General features: G+C 36.6%; 1 protein-coding gene across 1 annotated transcript in view; it reads right to left on the reverse strand.

The window, feature by feature from the left end:
• ACAP2 (ArfGAP with coiled-coil, ankyrin repeat and PH domains 2) overlaps positions 1 to 24,536 on the reverse strand; it is a 67,999-nt gene that overhangs the window by 12,043 nt on the left and 31,420 nt on the right. Inside the window, exons 7-15 of the mRNA XM_064457622.1 lie at positions 24,436 to 24,480; positions 23,231 to 23,326; positions 18,431 to 18,505; positions 11,539 to 11,651; positions 4,555 to 4,606; positions 3,063 to 3,163; positions 1,848 to 1,953; positions 1,193 to 1,401; positions 909 to 978 (exon numbers count right to left, since the gene is read on the reverse strand). Of these exons, the coding sequence (XP_064313692.1) occupies positions 909 to 978; positions 1,193 to 1,401; positions 1,848 to 1,953; positions 3,063 to 3,163; positions 4,555 to 4,606; positions 11,539 to 11,651; positions 18,431 to 18,505; positions 23,231 to 23,326; positions 24,436 to 24,480 (867 nt within the window). The remainder of the gene's footprint in view (positions 1 to 908; positions 979 to 1,192; positions 1,402 to 1,847; positions 1,954 to 3,062; positions 3,164 to 4,554; positions 4,607 to 11,538; positions 11,652 to 18,430; positions 18,506 to 23,230; positions 23,327 to 24,435; positions 24,481 to 24,536) is intronic.

Genomic DNA, 24,536 nt, shown 5'->3' on the forward strand with positions numbered 1-24,536 from the left:
AACAACCTGCAGATACTACTTTAAGGAGAGTTTGGCTGACAAAGTCCAACTTATTGATGGCAGCAAACAGAATTCTTGCTTCTAATAACAGGCAGAATGGTCATCTCTGGTATTTACATGAACAGGACAAGAGGTATAGTTTTCGGGGTTTTTGTTTCCTCAGCATGAACGCATTGATATTAAAATTATTTAAGGTCAAACCACAAGATAAACACCCCTACTCACATTGTCATTTGATTGTTCAGAACAGAGAAGCAATACCTAAGTACCAGAACATCACAGCCAGAAACAAATGCTTTGCACCAGGTATTCTGTTGCACACATGCATCCGTATGTGAGCTCCTATTTTGGAATTTCAGTGCCACATAATTTTCATAATCATATTTCAAGCTAGAATTTTAGCATACAAATAGCACACAAAAGCAGTTGCATGAATGTTCTCCTATAGGCCAGTAGGAGTACAAAATCAAGATCTCACATAAGAGTTGGCATCTGAGTATTCAAGTATGATCACGCTTTAGGCTGATAAAGTACTTCCGAAATTTTTCAGCTCACTGTATCACTGTCTGTAAACATATATCCTTTTTTATATGTTGAAAGTATCAGATGAAACTTACTACTCAAAGTGCATTTGCAAACCTGGACGTGTCATCAGTTGTTCTGACTCACAAGTTTGTAACAAGAATGACTACTGCTACTGCATATTTTATAAGAAAGCATGAATTAAAAAAAAATCAAAAACAAACAAAACCAAAACCAGCACTCAACTATAAGCAGTTTTAAGTAGAAAATTAAAGACATGCACGATACAGATGCAAGTGTTTCCTGTGTTGAACTTTCTGAAGCAGTGGCTTTAGAACAACAATCTAAGTACCAAGTAGAAACTTGTTTCAAAAATACTATCATACCTTTAGAAGTTCAGGTTCCCATGAATCCAGCGTTAAAGATCTTACTTTTGAAAAGTGGACTCCCAAGCTCCTAAACAGCATGAAAAAATATTAACCTGTAACTGCATGCTGTGTCTTACCTCACACAGCTTTATCGCTAATTTATGCAAATAAAGCTGTTACCTTAATTCTGTTTACAACAGGGGTCTCTAACCCTTCTTCAGTATACATTTGAAGAGGCAAACGCCACCCTTCCTAATTAAGTCAATGCACAAATCAAACATAGTTCTGAAGAGTTCCCCAACCTGTGTATCCCAGAGCACTCAATGCACAGCGTGATTCCTAGGTTGATACTGGCCCAGCGAGGATCTGCCAAACCACAGTCACAGCAGGCAGCATTACCAGGAATACACTGAACTCGCTGCAGAGCACTTTCTCCCTTTAACAACTTCTCTTTTGTCTCACTGCCAGGTTCTAGGCTTCCAGTAGAAGGAGATGATTTCTTTTCTTGTTTCTGAAAAAAAAAAACCAACCAAACAAAAAACAAAACACAGACACATTAAAATAAAGAAATAGAAGTCCTACAGATCCTGAAAGTGCACCAGAATCCCAGGAAGGTACCTTCGGCATTTAAGGCCAAGGAAAGCCATAGAACTGAAAAAATATTTAGCTTTTTAGAAGTAGTATAGAACTGAATATAGGAGTACCCAATAATCCTATGAATTTTAATCACACTACAGAAAAATCTTATCAAAACATATAGGCCAAAGTAACATCAGTGAGATGGAGTGAAAGATAGATTAGATATAAATCATAGCCTTCAAAATTTCCTTGCATTTCCACTGGAAGTCAAACAGTGGATTATTTTTTTCCCCCTCTCCTCTCATAAAAAGGTGGTTCTCTCTATTATTAGTTTTCAGGATTTAAAAGGGGGGTTGTTTGTTTGGTTTTTAAACTCACCTCAGATTCATCCCCTTTTTCTCTATATGCTGTAGCAATACTGGTCTGAACAGCCTTAATCCATGCCTGTCGCAGCTTTTCCGAGTCAGCCTGAAGCATGCAGCTCCTGTGACAAACACATGTGTACTCAGATTCAGAGAGACTGACCAAGCAGCTAACAAGAACAGATTGTTCAATAAAGTTTAGACTCTTGAGAAAGTTCCTTGCAATCACCACAAGTAGGCATCATCTAATAAACCCTTTTATTTTGAGGGATCTTCAAATAACCCAGAGGATGGCTTAAGCTCCCTATTCCCTTTCTTTTCATATTGCAATTTTTTCTTTATATTCTTACATGCAATTTACCTCCACGACTAATTTCACAAGATACATGTATCAGTCCTTAAAAACACAGTTCATTCACTGAGATCAAGGGAAAATGAGTGTAAAGCTCTCTGACAAAGAATGAACTACTACTCACACCAACAGTCAAAGGAAACAGGTCATGAAATATAAAACTGTTCTAACACTTACGAGCTGAAAAAGTATAGGCAAGCAGGACCAAAATGCACGTTAAAGTGAACCACAACTGAGGATGCAAACATTAGGACAGCAATCTATTAAGAAGAGAAATGTAAGCAGGAGTGGGAAGTGCAGACAACATCCAAACCTAGAAGCAGGATGACCTTCTAGCAAAAATTTAAATAAGGTCACATCTCAAAATTGTTTGAGAAATCCATGTCCTGCACCTTGGCCGTGGCAGGACTGCCATTCTTCTCCAGATATAACCAATACACTGCACTGCTAGAGCTGAAAAATATTTTTATTTGGTAGCTTCATTTAGTGCACTCTGAAATGTAATTCAACACTACTGAGATGACAATTTAATATGCTTCTCTCTCATTACACCAATAAGGAACTTGGGGAAACTGAGATCGGCTTTCTACATTACTAAGCAGCTTAATAGCATCAGCTACTAAGTCACAAGAACTCCACAATCACAAGCTATTTGTGCATAAAGCACAGGAATGCATTTTTATTTTAGTGCCAAAAGCAAACTAAATACTAGGAACGCTTCTCACAGCATCACTTACTCTTCGCCAAAATTTCAGAAAACAGAATTGTTCAGATACTTTTCCTGTTTTGATCTATCCCAAGAGAAATGTTAATCTTGCATTTCAAGACAACTGAATGTAAGGATTTTTTTTTTTACTTTTAAATAAACATCCTCCTTACTTTGTTGGAGAAACCACCTCAAAACAGAAACGTCTTTCTATGTCCTCACAGTGTTTAACTGTGCAGAGCCGCAAGTCTTCAACAACTACTGTGGGATTATCCTGAGAGACAAAAATTAACAAAACAAATCACATAAAGGAAAGATAATGAAGTCGCTAATAATCCCAAATTACTTATAACTTAATTCTATTTGCTCATTTACATAAGTTTCTTCTCTAAAAGTAAATTTTTAAATAGGTGGAATCAGAGACACTTAGCAGGAAACATTTAGATACATTTTAGTGTTTTGTTATATCCTGTGACAATTTAATACAAACTTTGGAGAACTCCTTTTCACCTACAATCCAATCTACTAAATAATCAATGCCTTAAATTTAAATAACAGTATTCATAGGAGTTCAAAGATACTTTCTATCCAATGCAATTAGCATACCAAAAAGTCAGAAAGATTATACCTAAACCCACAGTATTTTAAGTGCCAAGTACAAAAACCAGAAACAGATACAGCGGTTTTGAAAATTTGATTCAATTCATGAGAACCCTATTCTAAGCTAACAGCATTTTAAAGGTGCATTTTTAAAAAACATGAAAATGTAATTGGCTTTTTACAAACACAAAATGCCCAACTCAAACGTACTCACACAAACTCAACTGTTTCTTTTCCAACCACAAAAATTAAGACCCTTGATTTGATAGCATCAGATAATAAGGAACAGCCTTTGAACATAGTGTATGTTCAATGTTAAGAGACTGTCATAAGCTCTACCCCCTTCCCTCCCCGCCCCATACAGTTCTCTAGTATTTTCCAACATGAAGAACAATTACAGCTATGTGGTGCAAAAGCAGGTTCTAGAACAGTAAACAAGGGAGCACGGGCCCAAATGCTGACAGAAAAGGCTACCTTCTACAGCTTGGGGCAGAATGGCACTTGTTGCTGTAATATACAACTGTACTTTCCCCACCAGCAATGAGACAGATATTGACTACTGATCCACCTTACATTTTCAGTATTAAATACATGTACGCAGCATCCCTGACAGTTTCATAACAAATGCTTCCATGCCTCCCCTCCCCCACTGCTAAATTGGGTATGTGGACCCAATAACTAACTGGAGAGAGCAAGTCCTGAAGGAGTTAAACAACTGCTCAAAGAACAACGTGGAATATCTTGCTGCCACCAAGCGTGTACAAGCCCTTTGGGGCCAATAACTTTTAAGGCTCTTCATAAACCTGTTTTGTTACCTCTGCAACAAGGTAACAGAACCTGCAGGAAATAAAGTATGTGCTTACAAGTTGCTGTGCAGGCATCTCAAAATATGTCAGTGTAGTATTAGTCTCATTTTACAAGGGGAGAAACCAATTTAGAAAACACAGTAGGTTGTTCAATACCACACAGGATGCCAAATGTCAGCACAGTTCCTCCTTTTGCTGATTGATCAGGAAAACCATCACCCACACCCCAAACTATGGCAAGCCAGTTCTTGATCCTTACCTTAAACTTCTTCTGGTACACAAGTTGGTTATTTTGTATTGAGAACCAGCGCCTATTCAAATAAAGAGACACCCAGAGAATACATAACTGAGTTTACAGTGCTTATTTGACCAAAATGTGCTAACAGTCAGTCTACAGAGAGACTGCATAAAAGAATTCACAGAAGTAATGCCACAGTCAGTTTTGGCAAGTATTTCGTGAGAAAAATGAAAAAAGGAAAAGCAGAGACAAAAACGGAAAAGAAAGCAAGGGTCAAATAATTTGAGTCCTAAACAAACACATTCATGCTATGGCAACATTAGTTAAGCTACCACACAAAACATTTTCATTTCAAATAATATTACTTCCATAATTTTGCAGCAAGCTACAAGTTTAAGTAATTGTTTGATAACACAAATTCAGACAGTTTGAATAAGAAAAATAGTTCCACTATGTAAACTGCTTAGTCCTGAAATATTTTTTGATAGTAGAACTATGAAATTACTAAGGCACTAAACGCACTACAGTGTTGCTGTTCCATGTAGATTTAATGTCTCTCTATTTGACATGTCTTAAAATTTTAGATGCTGAAATAAAAAGATTGCATACAAAACCAAAGCAAAACCAAGGAAAGCAATTTCAGTAGGATCCTAACTTAAGCCTCAGCTTTGTGGGAAAATATAAAATAAAAGGTTTACTGAAGACATCCTATAAAATCCAGAAGATCAATAATGCTTAAAAGCTCCTCTGAACTGTATCGTTCCTTGTCAAACTCACTGTTCAGATAGGATACAGTTCATAGTGTGTGGAAAGATCATTTGCATTTTGAAAAAAATTATGAGTGCCTCAGACCTCTAACAACTGCTTTTTATCCGACCACTGAATATTAAAAGAAGCCAGCAAGTATAACTACCTCTTTCTAGCTCTTCTGGGGATGCACAAAATAAAAGCTAACCAATCATCACTGGTTTTGAACTGACAAAAGTGAATGCAACATTTAAAAAAAATGTAGTCCTGCAGTGAAATTTACTTTTTTTTTGTTTTGTTCAGGCTTATAAACGTGAACCTGAGTTTATCATAGCAGAATTCCTCAATTAGCTCAAATACCACACTTACACCACATCACTTTTTTCTGCGCTGCCAATTAGTTTGAATGGTAACGGTATACAAAATATTGTATTGCAACATATCTTGTTATTCTCCACAGGCTGTTGAGCTTTGAGCTACAGTTTACTACCATTAGTAACAAGAGAGCTCCATATACTTATTCAACTTCTACAAGCAATTCATGAGAAGCACACAAAGATTGTTAAGAAAAATTATCTAAAACAGATTCAAAACAGAAAATCTAGTATTTGTTAGAGAAGTTAGTACTTAGTAGACAGATGAGATTCTACCTTTTAGCAATCTTTTCAAATGTTGTGCAGATATATTTTATTTAAAAAGCAACAACAGGTTCTTCTTTTGATACCGTATTTCCAATGTAATAGCAGTCATCTTTTTGGGTTAAAATAATTGAACAGGGTAATGCAAAAAGGTAACTACTTTTTCTATTTATTAACAGCAGTCATTCTGGTCACCACTGTTTAAAAGGTATCACCTTTACCATCTATTTAAAAAAGGATGCAGTAACTAAGCCTCAAATATGAGCATAAGGCAGGTTATTGCTAACATTTAAATAGGTAGCTCAACAAAAGTAGTAGACTAGAATAGGAAAATAAACTCAGGCTTTTTAATGTGCTTTTTTTGAACGTAACACCAAATAGAAAAACACAAGAAGCAGTGCCTTTACCACGAAAAGTGATAAAGATAAAAAATAAACCCAAAAATGCAGCCGTGCCCCAAGATAACATGCAATGGAGCAAATCCCTAATAATGGTCTTAGGTAGTGTCATTAGCTTCATTAATGCAATGCTTCATTTGTTCTACAGCTAAATATTTAGTGAGTTGCTAAAGTAAATAAGCTCCAATCTGATCACCTGGATATAAGTGAGCACACAAATTGTCAAATAGATTTGTGTCATTTTTAAAGGCTAGTTTAGAAGTTTTCAAAGTATTCCAGCCCCTTTTTTTCCTAGCAGAGAAATTAAATCTGTGCAAGAGAACTTTTCAGTCCAGCGAAGTGTGGGGTTTTTTTATTTTTTTTTTTAAAGAAACTTCCATTGAACAAGATCAGTGATTTGGAATGTAATATAACTTGTAAACCACACTTCTGAAGTAGATGTCAATGGAAAATAATTTTTTTTTTCAAGCATACAATAGAGTGGCTAACTCCTCTCCGACATGTCTGCACCACAGCAGTTCTCTTCATGCCAAAAAACTTTTGAGTTATTTCATATTAATCAAGTATCATCAGTGAACTCATTACTGTCGGAAACAGACTGTTGGGGTTCTACAGCAGTAACAGCCAGGAACTTCTGAGGTACAATATATGTACTGAAGGTGCTGTTACAGGGTATAATACAGCTATTCTCTTCTAAGAACTGATGTTCATAAATGTGTGTGCAGTAAGTAATGACCATTAACATACTTTCTTTAAATGTGCCATTCTGTCAAAAATGGGAAAGTAGCATGGTGAAAGAGAAAACATACTTGGGGAATCTTAAAGTTATTTGCACTGCCTCAGTCAGTGGTGCCTAAATACAGCTGCTTGGGTTTAGAAACTGAATGTTTTCCATCATTTATACCTACATAATTCAAAAGAGTATTTGTTAAATAGGAAACAATTTTTAAAAATCCCTGAAAGACATTTCCAGTTCCTGAGAACAGAGTAATACCAAAAAGAGATATAAAATGTCAATTGAGTTTAAAAAAAAAACACAACAACAAAACCCCCCATGCGCATTGATCCTTAAAAGGAAAGAGTTTTCTTCATTAGTTGCTGTCACCACACAAATAAAAGAGAGTGATTAAGAATGCACAACATTTAAAAGTTACATCTCTATTTCCAATGCGGTTGATAAGAAAAATCTCACCAACTTCAATTGGAAAAAGTCAGAACACTGATCTTGTACACTCACAGGTTTGAGTGCAGAAACTTTGCTTTAATTCCTTTTTAGCTAAAACTAGCTCAATCTTCCTAATTCTTTTAAAGGTGCTGAGCAGCAGGTATACTGGCACCCCAGGCAGAATCCTTCTGTTATTTTCTTAGATTGAGCCACTTATACATCCATTGCAAGTAATCAAAATTAAATGCAGGGTTAATTAAGAGCTTTTTGCGTGCCAAAGAAACATTGGGAAGGTATAAAAGAAGCTGTTTGGTACCTGATGTGATCTGGTTTTTTCCTGTCATGTGAAAAAATGGGGTAGGATTAAAACATAAGGGAAAGGAGGAGAAGGAATGAAAAATGCAAAATGAGCAAAAAAAGCAAAGAATTAGCATGATCTGAAAATACAGCAGAATTTTAAAAGGAAAACATTTAATGCATCCAACCTAAAAACTATCTAGAACATACTAGTGTTTGCTGTGTTCTCCCTCCATACATTTATTCATGCATATCTTCATGATATGAACTTATTTTTCATTTGAATTTCTATGAACCAAAACAGCTTTCCACCTACTGCTCCACAGTAATAAATGCACCTGATTTCAGTTCCTGATGCCTGGAAGTTGTGTACAATAAGATATATTGTTTACAAGCAGACATGCATTAAAAAAAATAGGCCTCCACACCTGTTATTGTAAGACTTTCCAGTATAAATATATAATTTTGATTCCACTAAAGTATATTATCTGAACTACTCATGTACATTATACACTATCCATTCAGTCACAATAAAAAGATTGCAAAATTTCCAGCTCTTTCAAAACACAGCAACGTTGAATTATACATAGCTTTTGTGGTTTGCTTTGTAAGATGCTCAAACACTACTTGTTTCTCAAGCCAGTGTCGTGCAGAACTATCCCAAGAACAGGAAACTTGATGAGAAAGCCCGAATAACTAAAGTCAGTTAAACCCAAGCTGTCAGCTGCCCCAGTAAGAAACTACATCCTAGCAAGAACTTAGCTTGGATTGGAAACAAATCTCACTCATTAGAACAGATTTGCCCCCCTTCAAAGGGCTGCATTATATAGTTTTGATTGTTTTCTCCCCCAGCAACCAGACTTTCCCAGGATAATCCACTATGGCATCCATGGATTCATTGACCAAGACACGCACACAGAACCATCACAACTATCTCATTTGTTAGCTAGAACCATACGGATGTGTGCCAAACCCAGACAAAAACCTATTGTACCGTTTTATTTTCTGTTGTGATTTTAATGCTGGCAAGTATACACTAATAGTGGTAATCACAATGATTTTGTGTGCCTTTAATTCAGTCTTACAGGAGTACTTAGAAGGCCTAGAACCATCAAAACATCGACTGATACTAAGAGAGAAAAGAGAAGCTACCAGTTTAAATACATACATACTACTACTACTGACAGTGCAATCAGCAGTTAGAAAGGAAGGTCAGTGCCGTTGTCCTCAGTCCAGAACATCAGGAAATTCTTTTCCAGGCAAATTCTTCTGGATTTGTTTCAGCTGGTTGATTTTCCACCCACCTCCTCCAAAGATGGGCATATGATGAAGCAGCAAACTACCTATCTGATAATAACACTGACGGTATCTTGTCCAACTTCAGCTCTGAACTCCCTCATGTAAAATACACGAGACTATGTTTCCTCCTTTGGTATTTCACTGCACATTTTTATGTACAAAACAGTTTCATGAAATGACACTGCCCTTTCTTGTACTCTACCTAGTGACTGGAAAAATACTCTCACCTCTAATATATGGTAAACTTCAATCAGTACTATCTCCCTGCAGCTGAAACTGCGATACTACATAAGTAAAACATTCCATCAGTGGAAACATGCAGCGTAAAGTGGCAACGACCACTTCAGTGCCCACAATGTAGCAAGCAATCACAAATGCAGTCACAAATAGAAATAAGATTAAAATACTTCTGTATTTTTATTAAAACCTGAAAAATAGAGCTAGACTCAGAAACTAACAGTCGTCTTCATTAAGGTCTTAAACATATATTTTATGTATTATAATAGTAGTAGTAGTTTCATAACAATTAGTAACGGTTTGTGAATGTGAAGTACAAAATTAAAATGATTGATTAAATTTCTAAACAGTGCTTATAGATAGCATAACCAATGCTATTCTCTGCCGAATTGTGAAGCATCCAATTAGCCTATCAGTGAGATAAATTATCAAGAATCTAAGATTAAAAGGTTAAGTTTAGCTTTGTTGAATACTCCTGCAACCAATAGAAGAAAAAACTATAAGCAAATATAAATTATATAGTAAAAGTAGGTAGCTCTGACTTATTACTGAGCTGTTCACCTTCGCTCTCTTAAATAACTTATTTTGATAGTTTTTATTGTATATGTTCAAACCTGTAAATTAACTTGAAAGTATGTTGTTGTATATCTTGATTTAATTATGACTTCTCCGTATTTATTTTGTGTCCATTTAAATTTCCAACATAAAGAAGTTAGTTTTAATTGAATCCTACTCCCTGACTACCTTAAGGTAAGATACTTGTACAGTATTACTAGGTATAAAGCCACATAGAAGAATATTTCTCAGCTACCTTCCAAAACTTCTGTCCTGCTCCCTCCTGCCTCCCTACAGAGCAAGGTCTTTATGCTATCAAAAAGAAGAACCCAGAGAGCGAGCCAGAGTTTTGCTTTCAGTCAATGAAGAGGCTGCAGTCAATCCTGCAAAACACCTTTCAAAGGACCCTTTCCGCCTGTTGAGAAACCAATAAAGGACAACCTCCTGCCCTGTTACTGCAGTTTGTTAGTGTAAGAACAGTGAGAACATTTTACTGCAGACCAGGAACATACTTTTGAAGCATATTTCCCAGTTTTCTCCCTTTACCGTCCTTTGATGCCTCACTGATTTATCCGAGAGCTCCAAATTCTGCTTGGATGAAACTAACCCTGAAGGTACATTATAATTACAAACAGATAATCAGACCACAGGTCCAGACTAGAAGTAGTCCAAAGCAAAATCCCTTATACTAGTTGCACATGACTTACTAATATAGATACAGTCTTACTAGCAGCAGCGGCCCTTGAATCAGTCTACAGATTTAAGTGAAGCAATCCCAGTTTGTTATAGACTTGTGATATTCCACAATGCTCAAGTAGTTATAGAATAAGGATGGAAGGGACCACATATCCAAATGCACGTTCTGGCCTTTGAAACACAGAAAATAGTTTAACAGAAGCACTGCTCCAAAAATTGCAGAGCATAAGACAGTAAAAAGAGCTCTATATCACAATGAATTGACTTTAAAATTCAAGAACTGTATCCAACTATACTGTAAATGCTCCAGCATATATTTCCTTGAAAAAAGCATACACCCTTGGAAAAACAAAAAATCCTGTTCAGAGAAAAAAAATTGTGAATAGTAGAATATACATTGTTAAAGAGACACGAGTAACAACATACTTTGAATTCCCAACAGGACCATCAAAGCTACTAAGCAGAAGACACTGCACAGGACAGGAACTGTAAAGCATAACAACTACATGCTTATCTTTCAGGAAAAGTAACTTGAAGTACTTGAGTCCTTCCCTGTGTTTCCCTGCTGCCAATAGCTATAAAAATTCCATTTTACTTTGTCCCCTAACTCTTATTTTCCCAGCATTTATGTTCACATAGTGTATTGCATACAATCATAAAGATTGCTCTGTTTCAACCCAAAGGCAGGCCAAAATGCGATTACAGAGCTAGACTGTACACAAAGCATCAAGCTTTCTACACACAGGGCTTCTCTAGACTAAGATACACTCTTAGGAAAAGGCTTGCTAACAACTGGGACAGAAAATAAGGAAAGATGGCTTTGAAGCATTATTTCTATGTTAATTAACAGTCATCCAAGTGTACTGTGAAAACTGTAGAATCAGTGAGTTGCACTGGTTATAAGTCAGATAAGACTTTAGTTTAACAAGCAGTATTTTAATAAACTAGTAAAACAGGGCTTCTGAGTAATTACCTGTTCCAAGTCTTGAAGGCATTGCTGGCTCGCTTAAATAGATAACCTTCCATAACAATACCATTGGCTGCATCTACATTGTATTCTAGTTTAGTATCATCGCTGGAATAATCCTAGTACAAAAGGAACAAGAAAAAAAGACACCAGTTTCAAATTAAGCTTTAAATATGGCAGTATTAATGTCAAGAGCAAACATTTTGGAATAATGTTTTGCTTGCAACACAAGCCATGACTCTCAGTCCCTGAGAACTCGTTTTAAAAAGCATTTTTAGGAGATCAGAATGTTGAAGATATTTACTTTACCTGCACACAAGGGGAAATTCTCTCTCAGGTATTGGTGACCTCTATGGCCAAGCACATGGCAAACATTAATGACAGAGCATCTGTTGCTTCAACTGTCTACTCAAATGGTCTCACATATATTCCAAAGAAAGGGGAGACTGAGGTAGAAGAAAAGGGGCAGTGGGAGTTAGGAGTCAAAACGAAAAGCAACTGCAGCCTGTTGCTGACAACTGTACAGAGCCTGTCATGCTTTAGCATCTTCTTCAGCTCTGCCATCTTGACAAGTGAGCTGGAGCAGAACTTAGCATCATCTTTGGTTACTCATCTATCAGCTATCTCTAAATTAAAGCGGTCAGGGTGCTGGCAATGATGACAAAAAATTTGCAGTATTTTTTCTTTATGATCTTTGACAAGAACATTAATCTAGAAGTAGGACACGGCAATACACATTTCAAGCAATCTAATAACAAAACGAGCTAATAACAGGTTTACAAGTTTTAGAAAGGTTAACAGCTTCACATCTCCAGCAAAGATAGAGTAGACTAAGTAGTAATACACGTAGTAATTATTCGCTTTCATATCTCATCTGAAATTGCATGAATGCTTCCCAGGGAGCTCCGGAGCTCAGGTATTCAGCGAGTGGAGGCTAACAGCTACTAGGAGTGCATGAAAAAGCACACATGGAATGAACATTTGTCATAAGCTATGTCCAAAGATCAAAATAATATACATGCTATTATTTAATTTCACTGTTAGTAAAATATATCCTTAAAGTAGACTAGCAACATACAGCTTCTTCCCTTTAACTAGGACAGAAGAAACACCACTGAAAACCAAGTTTCAGAACAAAAAAGCCAGGATAAATACTAAAGATGCAGGACATTTCAAAATGTCACTCTCCCATACCTTCAGTAGGTACTTTTTGTGAATTGCAAACATCAGCTTTGTGTGAAAAGTATGCCTGTATATCTGTTTTGTACTTTACTCTTTAGGAATTTGTCCTTACGTATGGGAAAAGAAGCTATACCAACAACAAAACAATCAGCTTCAAAAATACCGTTAGCCCTATGTAAAATTCCAGCCTGCACACAACTTCTCTGCTACACACAATGTTTACTCTTACACATGCAGATGGTTTGGTCCAATCCAAGGTCAATTAAACAAGACAGTGAAGTGGCTACAAGTCTCAAAATGGGCCTTTTACACTCCAAGGCCAGCTCAGCACTAGATTCCATAAAAATACTCAGTGTTTTGAGCTGTAACCAATCTGAACAGATTTAGTTAATCTGAGATGTTAAATCTAGATTTTTATAATTGCACTTGCAGAGGATCAGTGCAAAAGAAAGAATTCCAAAAGATAATAGAACTATCATATCACTACTATATACTGATCTGAATAAACATATAGGTCGCAAAAATCAAATTTGTGCCTTTATTAGTCAGCATTTAATTTTTATATTCTGCCCATTTTCTAGATCAGAGCACACTGTACATTAAGACTTCATGTAACCACAAACAGCCAAATATCACAGTAAAATTTTAACTTAGTATTTCACAACTTATGACATACATTCTCGAAGTGTTAAGACCTTTATTATACCCTCAAAAAAAAAAAAGAAAAAAGGTGAAAACCCCTATAAGCACAAACTTAGACATGCTGATGTCACATTCCCTCCCTCCCCAAAGAACTGATGAATTACCCTAACTTACCAGCTCCCAAACATAATGAAACCTGCTAAAGATGTGCATCCTCCTGCCTCAGTGGTGCCTGCAACTCCTTGTCTAGTGAAAGACAACATACACTCCCTCAGTCTTTTCTGTCCAAACTACTGTGTAATCACATTTTCCTCCAGGTTTGGAGAAGTGCTGCAGAAAATGCAACTATCTTTTTCCAATGAATCTTGATTTATGCTTTGAAGGCATACTGAAGCATGACAGCAAAACTTCTTTGGATCATTTATCATGCTACGCTCTCAGTCCAAATTGTCTAAAATACTGAGCCTTCCTCATGAAGTACATTTAGTGTCATTTTTAATGGCTTCCCAGACTGTCTTCCATCTTTGTAGAGCTGATAAAGACACAGGAGTATACAGGGAAATGTTTAATATTTTCCTAACATACACAGCAGACTACCATCTGGGGGGCAAGGGAGTAAAAAGCTTCCATATGCTTTATCCATAAAGCTTCATTGATAAAGCTGTGGTCAAGAAAAAGATCAAACAAACAAACAAACCCAACAACAAACCACAACCCAAAAAACCCACAACGCCCTTCATTTCAATTAAAAAGCTAAAAGTAGAAAAAGAAACCAGATAAGCTGTGTCTGATCTTATAGTCTCTGCTATTTTATAAGCAGACACATTATAGTTTATTTTTATCTTGGCTCATGGAAAAGTTTAGTGAATCACGAAAAATAACCAAGGGGTGGAGAGAAATACATCCATATCTTTCCAGTGTCCTGCATAAGAAAATCACATGTTAATAAACCCAGTCATTTTTTTGTGATTCAGAATTTTGCATTCCCTAAGCAAACACGCAGCTAATAAAGACCAAATTTTAAACATAATTTATTTACTAATTAGGTCTCAGTTAGAACTAAAGTACATTTCACCTGATCAGAACTAAGAAAATTAAGCCAGTATTATGGAAGTTACACTGAAGTGCTATATTGCACATTTCATTCAGATTTGAAGGAAGGAAGATCTATGGCTTCTATTCTGATACACATTTTTCAAGGTTGGCCAGCTACTGGAAGAGAAACATGTAGAAGTGGGTTATATAAATGAAGTGTACAGCATGCTTTCATGCCCTTTTCTTTTTTCCCTTTTCTTTAAATGTCCATGAGGGATAGCAAGCCAGCTGGCAATGGAAAAACAACTTTCATTTCCACAATTAACACTGATCTGGTGGGTCACAGAATACTTAGTATTCTTGACAGTGTTTCAGTGAACGCATTTTCATATGAACGTATAAATTTATCACACATACCAGATTCATTTCATAGCTTGCATGTTTTCTGTTTCTCTACATATAGTTTGCTTGTTACCAAAACATAAACCCCCATACTTTTCAGCAACAAAGTCTTCAATTTACTTTCAATATGAAGACCTGCTAGCAGGTCTTCGGTTGAATAGCAAGCGCTATTCAAGCCATTTTACCAGTAAATTTTAGGGAGCATGGAGTATCAGCATTGTAATACTGAATATGTACTCAATGTTTTTTACTTTAGAGAAGCAGAATTTTTAAAGTTTTTAAAAAGGCAGTAAATGGGGGAGCATAAATACCAAAGAAAACACTAATCTGACAAGTTACTCCGACATATACTAAACAGAAGACACTAATTGTGCGACCCCCCCATTTAGAAAGTTGCTTCCATTCCCATCCCATTGGCAAAAGATGTTCGTCATGCTTAAGTTGAAAGTCCCTTGAGGCAGGGCTTAAAAAAAAAACACCAAACAAAAAAAAACCCAGGCACAAGTAACGAGGTTTACAGTCCAAGACAAAGTGAGAGAAGGTGAGATAGTCACTGAGCATACACACCACTTGAAATACTGGCATGTCTCTTTTTTTTCTGAGACTGGAATTAGTTTGCATTGCTTCTCAACAGCAGCCTATGCCTGCTTTGACTGCGGTAGCATCTGTTTTCCTATTACCTTGTTTAGTCAAGATGTTAAAAATTTTCAAATCATTCTCACACCAGCTGTTTCCTGAGCAGCTCTTTGTATGCAATTTTTTAATGAAAAGGAATTTGAATACCATGAAAACTATTTGAAGTTCAACGCAAATGTTCTTCCTGTATCATTTCCCTCATTTTAGAACAAAATACTAGCTTTGTCACAACACCAAAAAGCTGTAATGGTGTTTACAGGTCCAACTGATTTTTAAATTATTCATTAGTTCAGCATGTTACTACAGCAACAGGCTGCAAAATACTCAGAAAACAAGAGTTGTAAGTCTTAAGTGATACTGACACTGTGACACCACTCTCTTGGTATGAATCTTTCCCTATAAAAATACATTGCAAAAAGTTCCCTGAATGATCAAGACATTTCTAGATTAATACATAGTATGTGTTGCACCAGATTAATACAGAAATAATGCCTCACACAAAAATTTGTTTCCTGCATATGTGCTGAGTAAATAGAACACAGATGTTAAAAACAAACAAACAAAAAAGTCAAACATCAATTCTCTTAAATAGTAATCAGACTATGGTGGTGACCAAGCCCTTCCATGACTTCTGTATAAGCCTCTCAGACAACAGCCTAATTAAATAGGATGATGATTATAAAGAAAAGTGAGATGAGTTATTTGATTAGTGCAATTATTCTGCATGCATACGCACATATATGCAAACACAGGTAGTGGGTGGGTAGGTGTGTGCACATGTGCACTTACCTATACATTTCAGAAAAGGAACTGTTCTTTATCCACACAATGAAGAAAAGGCATCATTCTGAAGCATTAGATTAAAACTTCAGTATATTAAATGCATATATACCTCATGGAATATTCAACAGAAGAAGCAGAAGTTTCAGTGGTTATAAAACATGGAAGGATTTGGCACTGGAAGATTTGGGAATATATGCCTAAGGGGCAGCCCAGTGGAAAACAACATGACAAGCCATGGGAAGAGAGTGTTGCCATCCTGGTCAGGTTGACCAGATGACAAAGAATGACATAAAGAGCAACATCCAAGCTCCAAGGCAGTTTAAGATTCTGAAATCCTGATGAGCTGGAAGCAAACTTGGTGGGAAGGCTGGGAAAAGCAAATGGGAGGAGACAAAAAACAGACAACATGATTTGCGCAAGAAACAAAGAAAATTATTTGTCAGGCTATAAGAGGAATCTCCAACAAAGCATGCCCTCCAAAGCCTAGATGCATTAATCTAGGCATTATTGTCACAAAAAAAAAAAGCATCAATGATTCACTAATAAGGACAGGAGACAACATATACAACTTGAAAGACAGAACTGTAGAGGGTAACACACAAGACAATCTGACTGCCCTGATTATATTTTAGAGACAGCGTATATTTGTCACTGAGTTAAAATAAGGAACAATATATAAATAACCTCATTATGATTGCCATTTGTACTAGAAACCAAGAATATTTATATTACACACAGATATAGCTTATCAAGTTTCATGAAGTTTAAGAGTTTCAATAACCATTGATACTATTAGAAATAGTTTACCTGTAAAGCAGCCTTAAGCAGCATTTGAAGAAAACACAAAGACTGTAAATACCATTGGCAACAGCAATAACCATACTTCGTGGTAATGAGTTATTATTACCAGTTAAAAGATAATTGCCCATAACTTACATCCTTCACCAAGCATCGCTGTTCTCTAACAGTAAAACCCTTAACTACTGCCCACTCCTGAAAATAGGCCTACTGAGTCCAAATAAACTAAAACTTGAACATCAACCTAAACTCTCGAGTTCCACCTCCTTCTCATTTCCCCTTTCTTCCCCTTCCTTGCCTGTAGTTATCTCCTGCCTGCGTCCCAAAACAGCACATCAGCACTGCCCCTAAAATCTATCACCATGTCTGCTCAATTTCACAGTTACAGCAATCCTAAGCTTCCCATCAACTCCTGCAGGAATGATGAGATACTGACAAAAACATTTTCAGCAAAAAAGACTTAACTTTTTGCACTAGAGTTAATACTGACTCCTAGTAAGGCTACCTAAATTATAATCTTAGCATGTTTGCATTACTGCATTTATTTACTCATCAGATTTCATTTACATTAGGCTTTTTTTTTTAATTCATGCCACCTGAACAGATACAGAATGTATTTGAATGAGAGTAAGATGTATTGCATTACCTTTAAACTGGTACCTAATCCCTTTCAAAAGCACCTGCAGTGTTAGCTCACTACCGGAGAGTTCAGTGGAAATATTTTTAACTTCTAGCACTATACCTGCAAAACCAATACTGATCTAGAGCTTCTGAAACATCCAAACAACAGAAGTCATTCCCCCCCACAACATGAATTATCTAGATTTTTCTCAAACAGCAAAAATAAGAATTATTGCAGATATTATCTTATTATTATTGCAGATCTTACCCAAACAGTAATTCAATGTCATCACTTCCATATTTGTGTACAGGTGAACACCATACATTAGAGAGCCTTTACAAAAAGTGTACTTTTGCTCTTTATATGCAATAGCAGCTGCCACACTACCTCAAAATGCTGCACTCTTATTTGGCACAGTCCAGAAAGTGATACATATGACTGTAGGACTGTGCAGCATATATACCGCTTCTACAGACACAGGAGGGGAAGATAGCAACTTTTATAATTGTATTGAATCCAAGATGTAACAGGAATTAGAAGTTCTAATGAAATGTTAGAGTCCCAGCATTCAAATAAATTTCTGTTCTATTTAAGTTTCAAAACTAAACATAACATTCTGTTCTGTAATACAAAGTGAGTATCTGCAATCCAACCCTACACTTAATGACGTGCAAGTCTATTTCTCGGCACTAAAGATACCATCCCTCAAAGTTCCAATGCAGGGATGCACTTTTGGGGAGAGATGCTAGAGATACAAACAAAGTGTGAGCAGTCTGCCTCTTACATTCTCTCAAGTACCTTTTGTTGAATAGTGGAGTGCTTTTGCTCCATATCTCTCTTCTCCTTTGCAGCATCTACAGCCAACTGATCCAGCTGTAAAGAGAAACAGAAAATTGGATCTTTAGATATCAAGAGAAATTTGGCTCAGTATATCTCATAATGTTGACAAAAAAGAACGCATTATGTCTAGACATTGCATGACTTTTATTTGCATAGTATAATTACTTCTCTGGTCACAAAGTGTTTACCTTGAATAACCACTGAAGCCTCACTTAAAGCACTGCACTACCATCCTGAGTTAACCTCTATGAAAGGTGTACATTTCTTGTAAGCCTTAGAAGAAATGTTTCAAAGAACAGCATGGTGCCAAGCATATGCGACTCTATACCGCATTGGTGCTCAGTCTCTGAAGAGAATGACTCATGCTTTAGCTGCTCTTGCTGGCTGACTGGCCTATGCAGCAGCACTAGCAGCAAGAACTAGAAGGAGCAAATGCCAGTGATTTTTCTCCTCCACAAAGGGGGGGAACTGCCTCCAACAGGCTTTTGTATTGATAGTGTTTGATCAGATCACCAGCAGTATTTGAGCAAGATTCCTTGAAATCTTGGATAGAACCCTTCAAACTGTTTCTAGTTTCAGAAATAACAATATGATTTTGCAAAGAAAAAAGACTGTCACAACAGAGAGGATTTAAGTCCTTACAAAGTCTGTGATGATAAAAAAAAGACACAACGAAAGACTTGTTGTAAGCATGTCTTAAAACCAGAAGGGGTAAAAAAAGACATGAAATTTAAGATATCCTGTAGAGAGCAAGGTTTGGGTTTTTTGGTTTTGGGTTTGTTTTTCTGGGGTTTTTTGTGTGGTTTTTTTTGGGGTGTGTGTGTTTTTTTGGGGGGGTGGTGTGTTTTTGTGAGGTTTGGGGCAGGGGGGGATTTGGTTGATTGGCTTGGGTTTTTTCCAGACTGATGTTTGAATAAGAAATATGGTGGAGGAGCAGATGCTGCCTGAAAGACCAATTAACTTGCTAGTTACGTGACACACTACGAAACCTGATGAATCCTCACTTATCCAGCCTGTGGTTACGAGACTGCCATTAATCCCAGTCATAGCATCTTACTGAATAATGATGCAGATGCAATACTGAACACAGCAGTACAGCCTGCAGCTTTATATCTGTGGGACAGACCTTGTTCTGCTCCAGACCTAGAATGAGGAGACCAGAAACACTGTGCAACACCAGTTTTCCAGCTGAAGTCAGTCATGTGGCAGAGGGCACTGTATGACTAACAGAACCTCTAATTCACACACAAATAGGATTGCCTGCACCCACTCTCATAACTGCAAGTGAGAGCCCCTGCCAACTCTGGTCATTTTCCCCAGTGTTGTATTTCCCCTATTTGAAATTATATAAATGAGAGAAAAAAATGGACAATAATTCATTCTTACACCTTTGTGCAAGATAGTCTCCAACAATTAAGGAGCCATCAAATAGCTGGGACATCTGGATCCAATTTCATACTCTTACTTAACTCTTCTCTGGCTCAAATGGCTATACCAGCACTTTCACACCTTACAAGTATTTGTGAGCATGAACATGTTAACCACTTAGATGTCCAGATGTCATATTTATGTAGCTATATGACTTAAGTTATAGAAGAGGCTCTAAAACAGACACTGGGCTGCCATTGTGCTCAAAGACTGTTTTGCACTAAGAACCCTGGGAAACCCATTCTTTTGTGATAAAGATGAGAGATGGTCCAAAGGCTGTTCAAGACTATAGGAATCAAGTTTCTTGCGGAAACCTCAGATTCAGGAATCTGCACATGGCCCCCCAAGAAATTCTTCTTCCTACCCTGCTAGATGAAGCAGAAGGTAGCCATGTTCACATTAGGGCAATTACCTCTAATTTATCTTAAATACAAGTGTTTGAGAATACATTTACCACAGCATAAATGCCAAAACAGTTCTTAAGAGCAGCTCATTTTGTCATTTACTTTTTTACTATCAAGACAGCATTGCATCATTCCAGTTTCTAAGCTCAGACCAGAATTTGTTCTTTTCACTCAAGTGAAAAGACCAACAGCATACAACTGTCAAGAGCTGTGAGCAATCATATACCTAAACTAACAAAATCACAGAATCACACAATCGTTAGGGTTGGAAAAGACCCTTAAGATCATCAAGTCCAACCACTAACCTATCACTGCCAACTCCACCACTAAACCATATCCTCAAGCACCACATCTACCCTTCTTTTAAATACCTCCAGGGATAGAGACTGAACCACCTCCCTGGGCAGCCTGTTCCAATGCCTGACAACACTTCCAGTGAAGAAGTTTTTTCTAATGTCCTACCTAAACTTCCCCTGGCGCAGCTTGAGGCTGTTTCCTCTCGTCCTATCGATTGTTACTAGGGAGAAGAGTCCAAATCCCAGTCATTATACCCCTACTGGGTAGTCTTCTAAAAATTAGGTTTCTCAAAACACTGCATTTACTGGTAAATGTATTTTTATAAAAGTGTAGTGTTATAAGTGGTATTCTGCAGAGAACTAAATCAGACTAAAATACTTAGCTTTTTGACTAGTCATCTCAGAACGATAATTCAAGTTTTCTTTTTAAACTAATACCACATTCCACATGAAAAGTGTCAGATACCATAATTTCCATGCAAAAGCTTATTACACTTGTGTGCCATTAAAGGTTCCCCTACAGTGACCCGATTCACAAGTAATCCTATCCTGACCTAAAATAACCAGAGAGCAAAATCGCTCAATCTTATTCCATCATGTAAACCAATTATTTAGAAAATGCAAACCAAAAGAATTAAAAATTGTAATTATACTATTTAAGATCACTTCAATTTTATTACTTCAGGTGCTCTCTAACCTTGTAATTACGATCATACACAAAATCTAACTGGGAATGAAAACTCACCACAGAAAGAATGACTATTTTCAGAAAAATCTAGCAAATCCCTATTTTGTTATGTCACAACACACCTTCTCTCTGACCTGTTAAAGGCAGAAGCTCCAACCAATACAAACTGCAAAGCTGTTAACTTAAAACTTTCATAAGCTATTTACAAGTCTGCTTCTGTCATGAAAACATTCATTACTTAAATGCCAAGGTCCGCCACAAAAGAGTAACTCAGCAAGTTGTACAACTTTAGGGTCTTCAGTCTATCTTTGCTCCAATTGCAATATACTTTAAACAGTCTCATCTTCATATTTTCTAAATTTAACTCCTTCAGTTGCTATGATACCAGCACCAAAATGCTCCTTACCAGATCAAGTAAAAGCACGACCAGCCATTCAAAAATAACCTTGTGTTCCTCGCTCAAATAATATCAATAAAATGGAAACATTAAGGCCTAGCTGGTAGCATAAACCACTACCAACTTCACAGTTTTTGTCTCCTTTCCCCATCCCCTCTTCTGCAGAGGTACAGGACACGCGTTCTATACTATCAAAACACTACAGTTGAACAATTACACCCAAAATGGAAGGATATGAATGAATAAAAGGCAAAACTAAGGACAGTCATATGCACCTGAACCTTTCAAGTGCCACTACTACACCAGAGGGCTGTAGCTGTACAGTTACTTTCCTTCTTGATGGCAGTGCCAGCTCAAGCAGCCTGTCTCTCTTCGCAGCTCCATCTCTTGCTCACCACACATAAGCACACACCTCCCTGACGTGTGTTTGTACAAGTAATTGTGACCCACAGTAACCAGACAGGGGACTAGTCTAGCAGAAAAATAATTATTTAGACATTTCATTGTTGGAGTTATTTTCTACAGTTCCCAATCTGCTTCACTGCACAGACACAGAGGCAGGTTGAGGGGCACAGATGACAACAGTGCTGTGGCAGGAATAACCAGCTCAGAACAAGGTCATTTCTTAGACATTCAATGACGCATCTACTTGAGATGAATGCAAATAAGTATTTGCTGTCATTTATTTGCTTTTGTATCTGGATAGACACTTAGAATTTGGGTTGGCTTTTTTCTGTGGATCAGGCTGGAAAGCGGCAAAAGAGGGGTTTGCCTCAGTGCAGTTGTAAGTCCTCGGATAGAGGAAAAAAAGAAAAAAAACGTGTTGTACAAGTATTTCTAGGCCCATTCAACTTGCCCTGAAAACAAGTCATGATGCTGCCGAGACTTCTTCCTGCACCACAGACAAATCTTCAGTTAAATATTCTATGCTCTTAATCTATTTTGCATAACCATTTTCCATGTCTCTTGTGTGCAGTTGGCTGCGGTCCACCTAACCTCTCCATGAGTCCCCCGCTGAAAACCCAGAAGTTGCAACTGTGTGTTCTTAAACAACAAAACCAGTCAAGAAGGAGTCAACAGATGAACTTAGTTTTGCACTATTTTTAAAATCAGACTTCTGTTCTATGGTCTAAATCGCTAACATAAATTTTATTTTTGGCACACTGCATAATTTATACAGTAGATAATGTATACAAGTAGAAGGAAAAAACTAATCTACTTTTTATTGTTAAATATATTTATGACATTGGTCATATAAAAACATTTAAAAAAATAATCTAGTGTCCTGAACACCATAGGAGTACCTCAAACAGCACTACATGGCTATGTTTAAGTATGTAAATCCTAAAGATAGTATTACTTTCAGTAAACAGACAAATTTCAGTCTCTAAGTGTTTTCATCCAAACCACTTAGAGTATTTTCATGCTTTGCCTTTATCACACTGTGTTCCCTTTTTGCAGAATAAATCTATGATGTACCTGATATGCACACATATATGACTTTACTCCAGCATATAGTTATGATTTTTTAAAGCAATTTGTTACCTGTGCACCAAGATCTTTCATGTAGGGCTCGAGTTCACTAAAAAGATCATAGCCTTGATGGAAAAAAGCCAGATGGGCATAGATAAATGATAACATCTAGAATGAAAAAAAAAATTTTAAAAAGGATAAATATTGATCAGATATCATAAATATATCACTTCACTAATCCACATGAATAAACTTGAAATACAATTCCAGGGTTTATTTCTGCTGTCTTGTGGCCTAGCAATTTTATATCAATATCTCATACAGCTTCCAATGTTTTAAGTAAACATGCAAGGTAAAGGCAGCAAAGAAAAGAAAAAATCTCAGAAATTAGTTAATAGGATTAACCCCATTAACAAAACAAAAAAATCTGCCTAAGGGCAGAAAATTACTTCTAATTCATGTCACCTGAAACTTCTACTATCTCCTGTTTAACTAGGAGATGTAAATCAGAGAGGGTCTACAGAACATGTTTACTAGTGATTCAAAACCATAACCTTTATGAACATAGCTGAGAAGACTGTCCAGTCTTAAAAAAGAAAAGAAGTTGGGGAGATGCAGAGCAGAATGGCAAGCAGCTGCAAAAGCTGTGATCCAACTAAAGTTTTAGCTATTTTAAAGGAATTGAAGGAAATTCTAGGAGTGCACCTTTAGACCTTTGCAAGGAAAGTACCATTTAATTTTGCAGTCTCTACCTCAAGAAACTTTTTACAGAGATAATATGAAGCAGAAAAGGGAACAAAGTCAGCAGAAAACTCACATGGAGATACAGCTGTATATCAATTTAGCAGACACCATACTAAAGCATATTGTATATTTGCTATTACAATATGCTATTTACATAAAAATACCATTTTTTTAGAAAGAGCTGAATCCATCTTAGAATAGATTCTAAGTAGTACTTGTTGTTTATAAATGAATATAGCAGTCCTAAACAGCAGAATTCTTGGCAAAGTTTGATTTTAACCATGAAACACATACCAAAAGAGTCAACAGCAGTGAAAAACTTAAAGTATTCAAATCTGAACCAAAAGGATTGCCAGAAGCATCTATGCCCAGTTATATTAAAGACCAAACCAACTGTCACCGAAGTGCCAAATGTACTGGTGATGTTTTGATAGGTAAAAACGACTAAAGTTTTAATATACTGCTTTGCAGTCAAATTTTTAATTTCAGATGTATTTAAATATTTTCTATATTGAAAATAAAGTATATCTTACTGATTTCAAGATTTCTGCTCTCCTTTTAGACTGAAGAACGTTGATCTAGGAAAAAGAAAGAAAAACCAAACAAGCAACTTTATTCTACTTGCAAATTTTCC

Source organism: Phalacrocorax carbo, chromosome 7 (assembly GCF_963921805.1).
Source record: "Phalacrocorax carbo chromosome 7, bPhaCar2.1, whole genome shotgun sequence".
Taxonomy (NCBI): domain Eukaryota; kingdom Metazoa; phylum Chordata; class Aves; order Suliformes; family Phalacrocoracidae; genus Phalacrocorax; species Phalacrocorax carbo.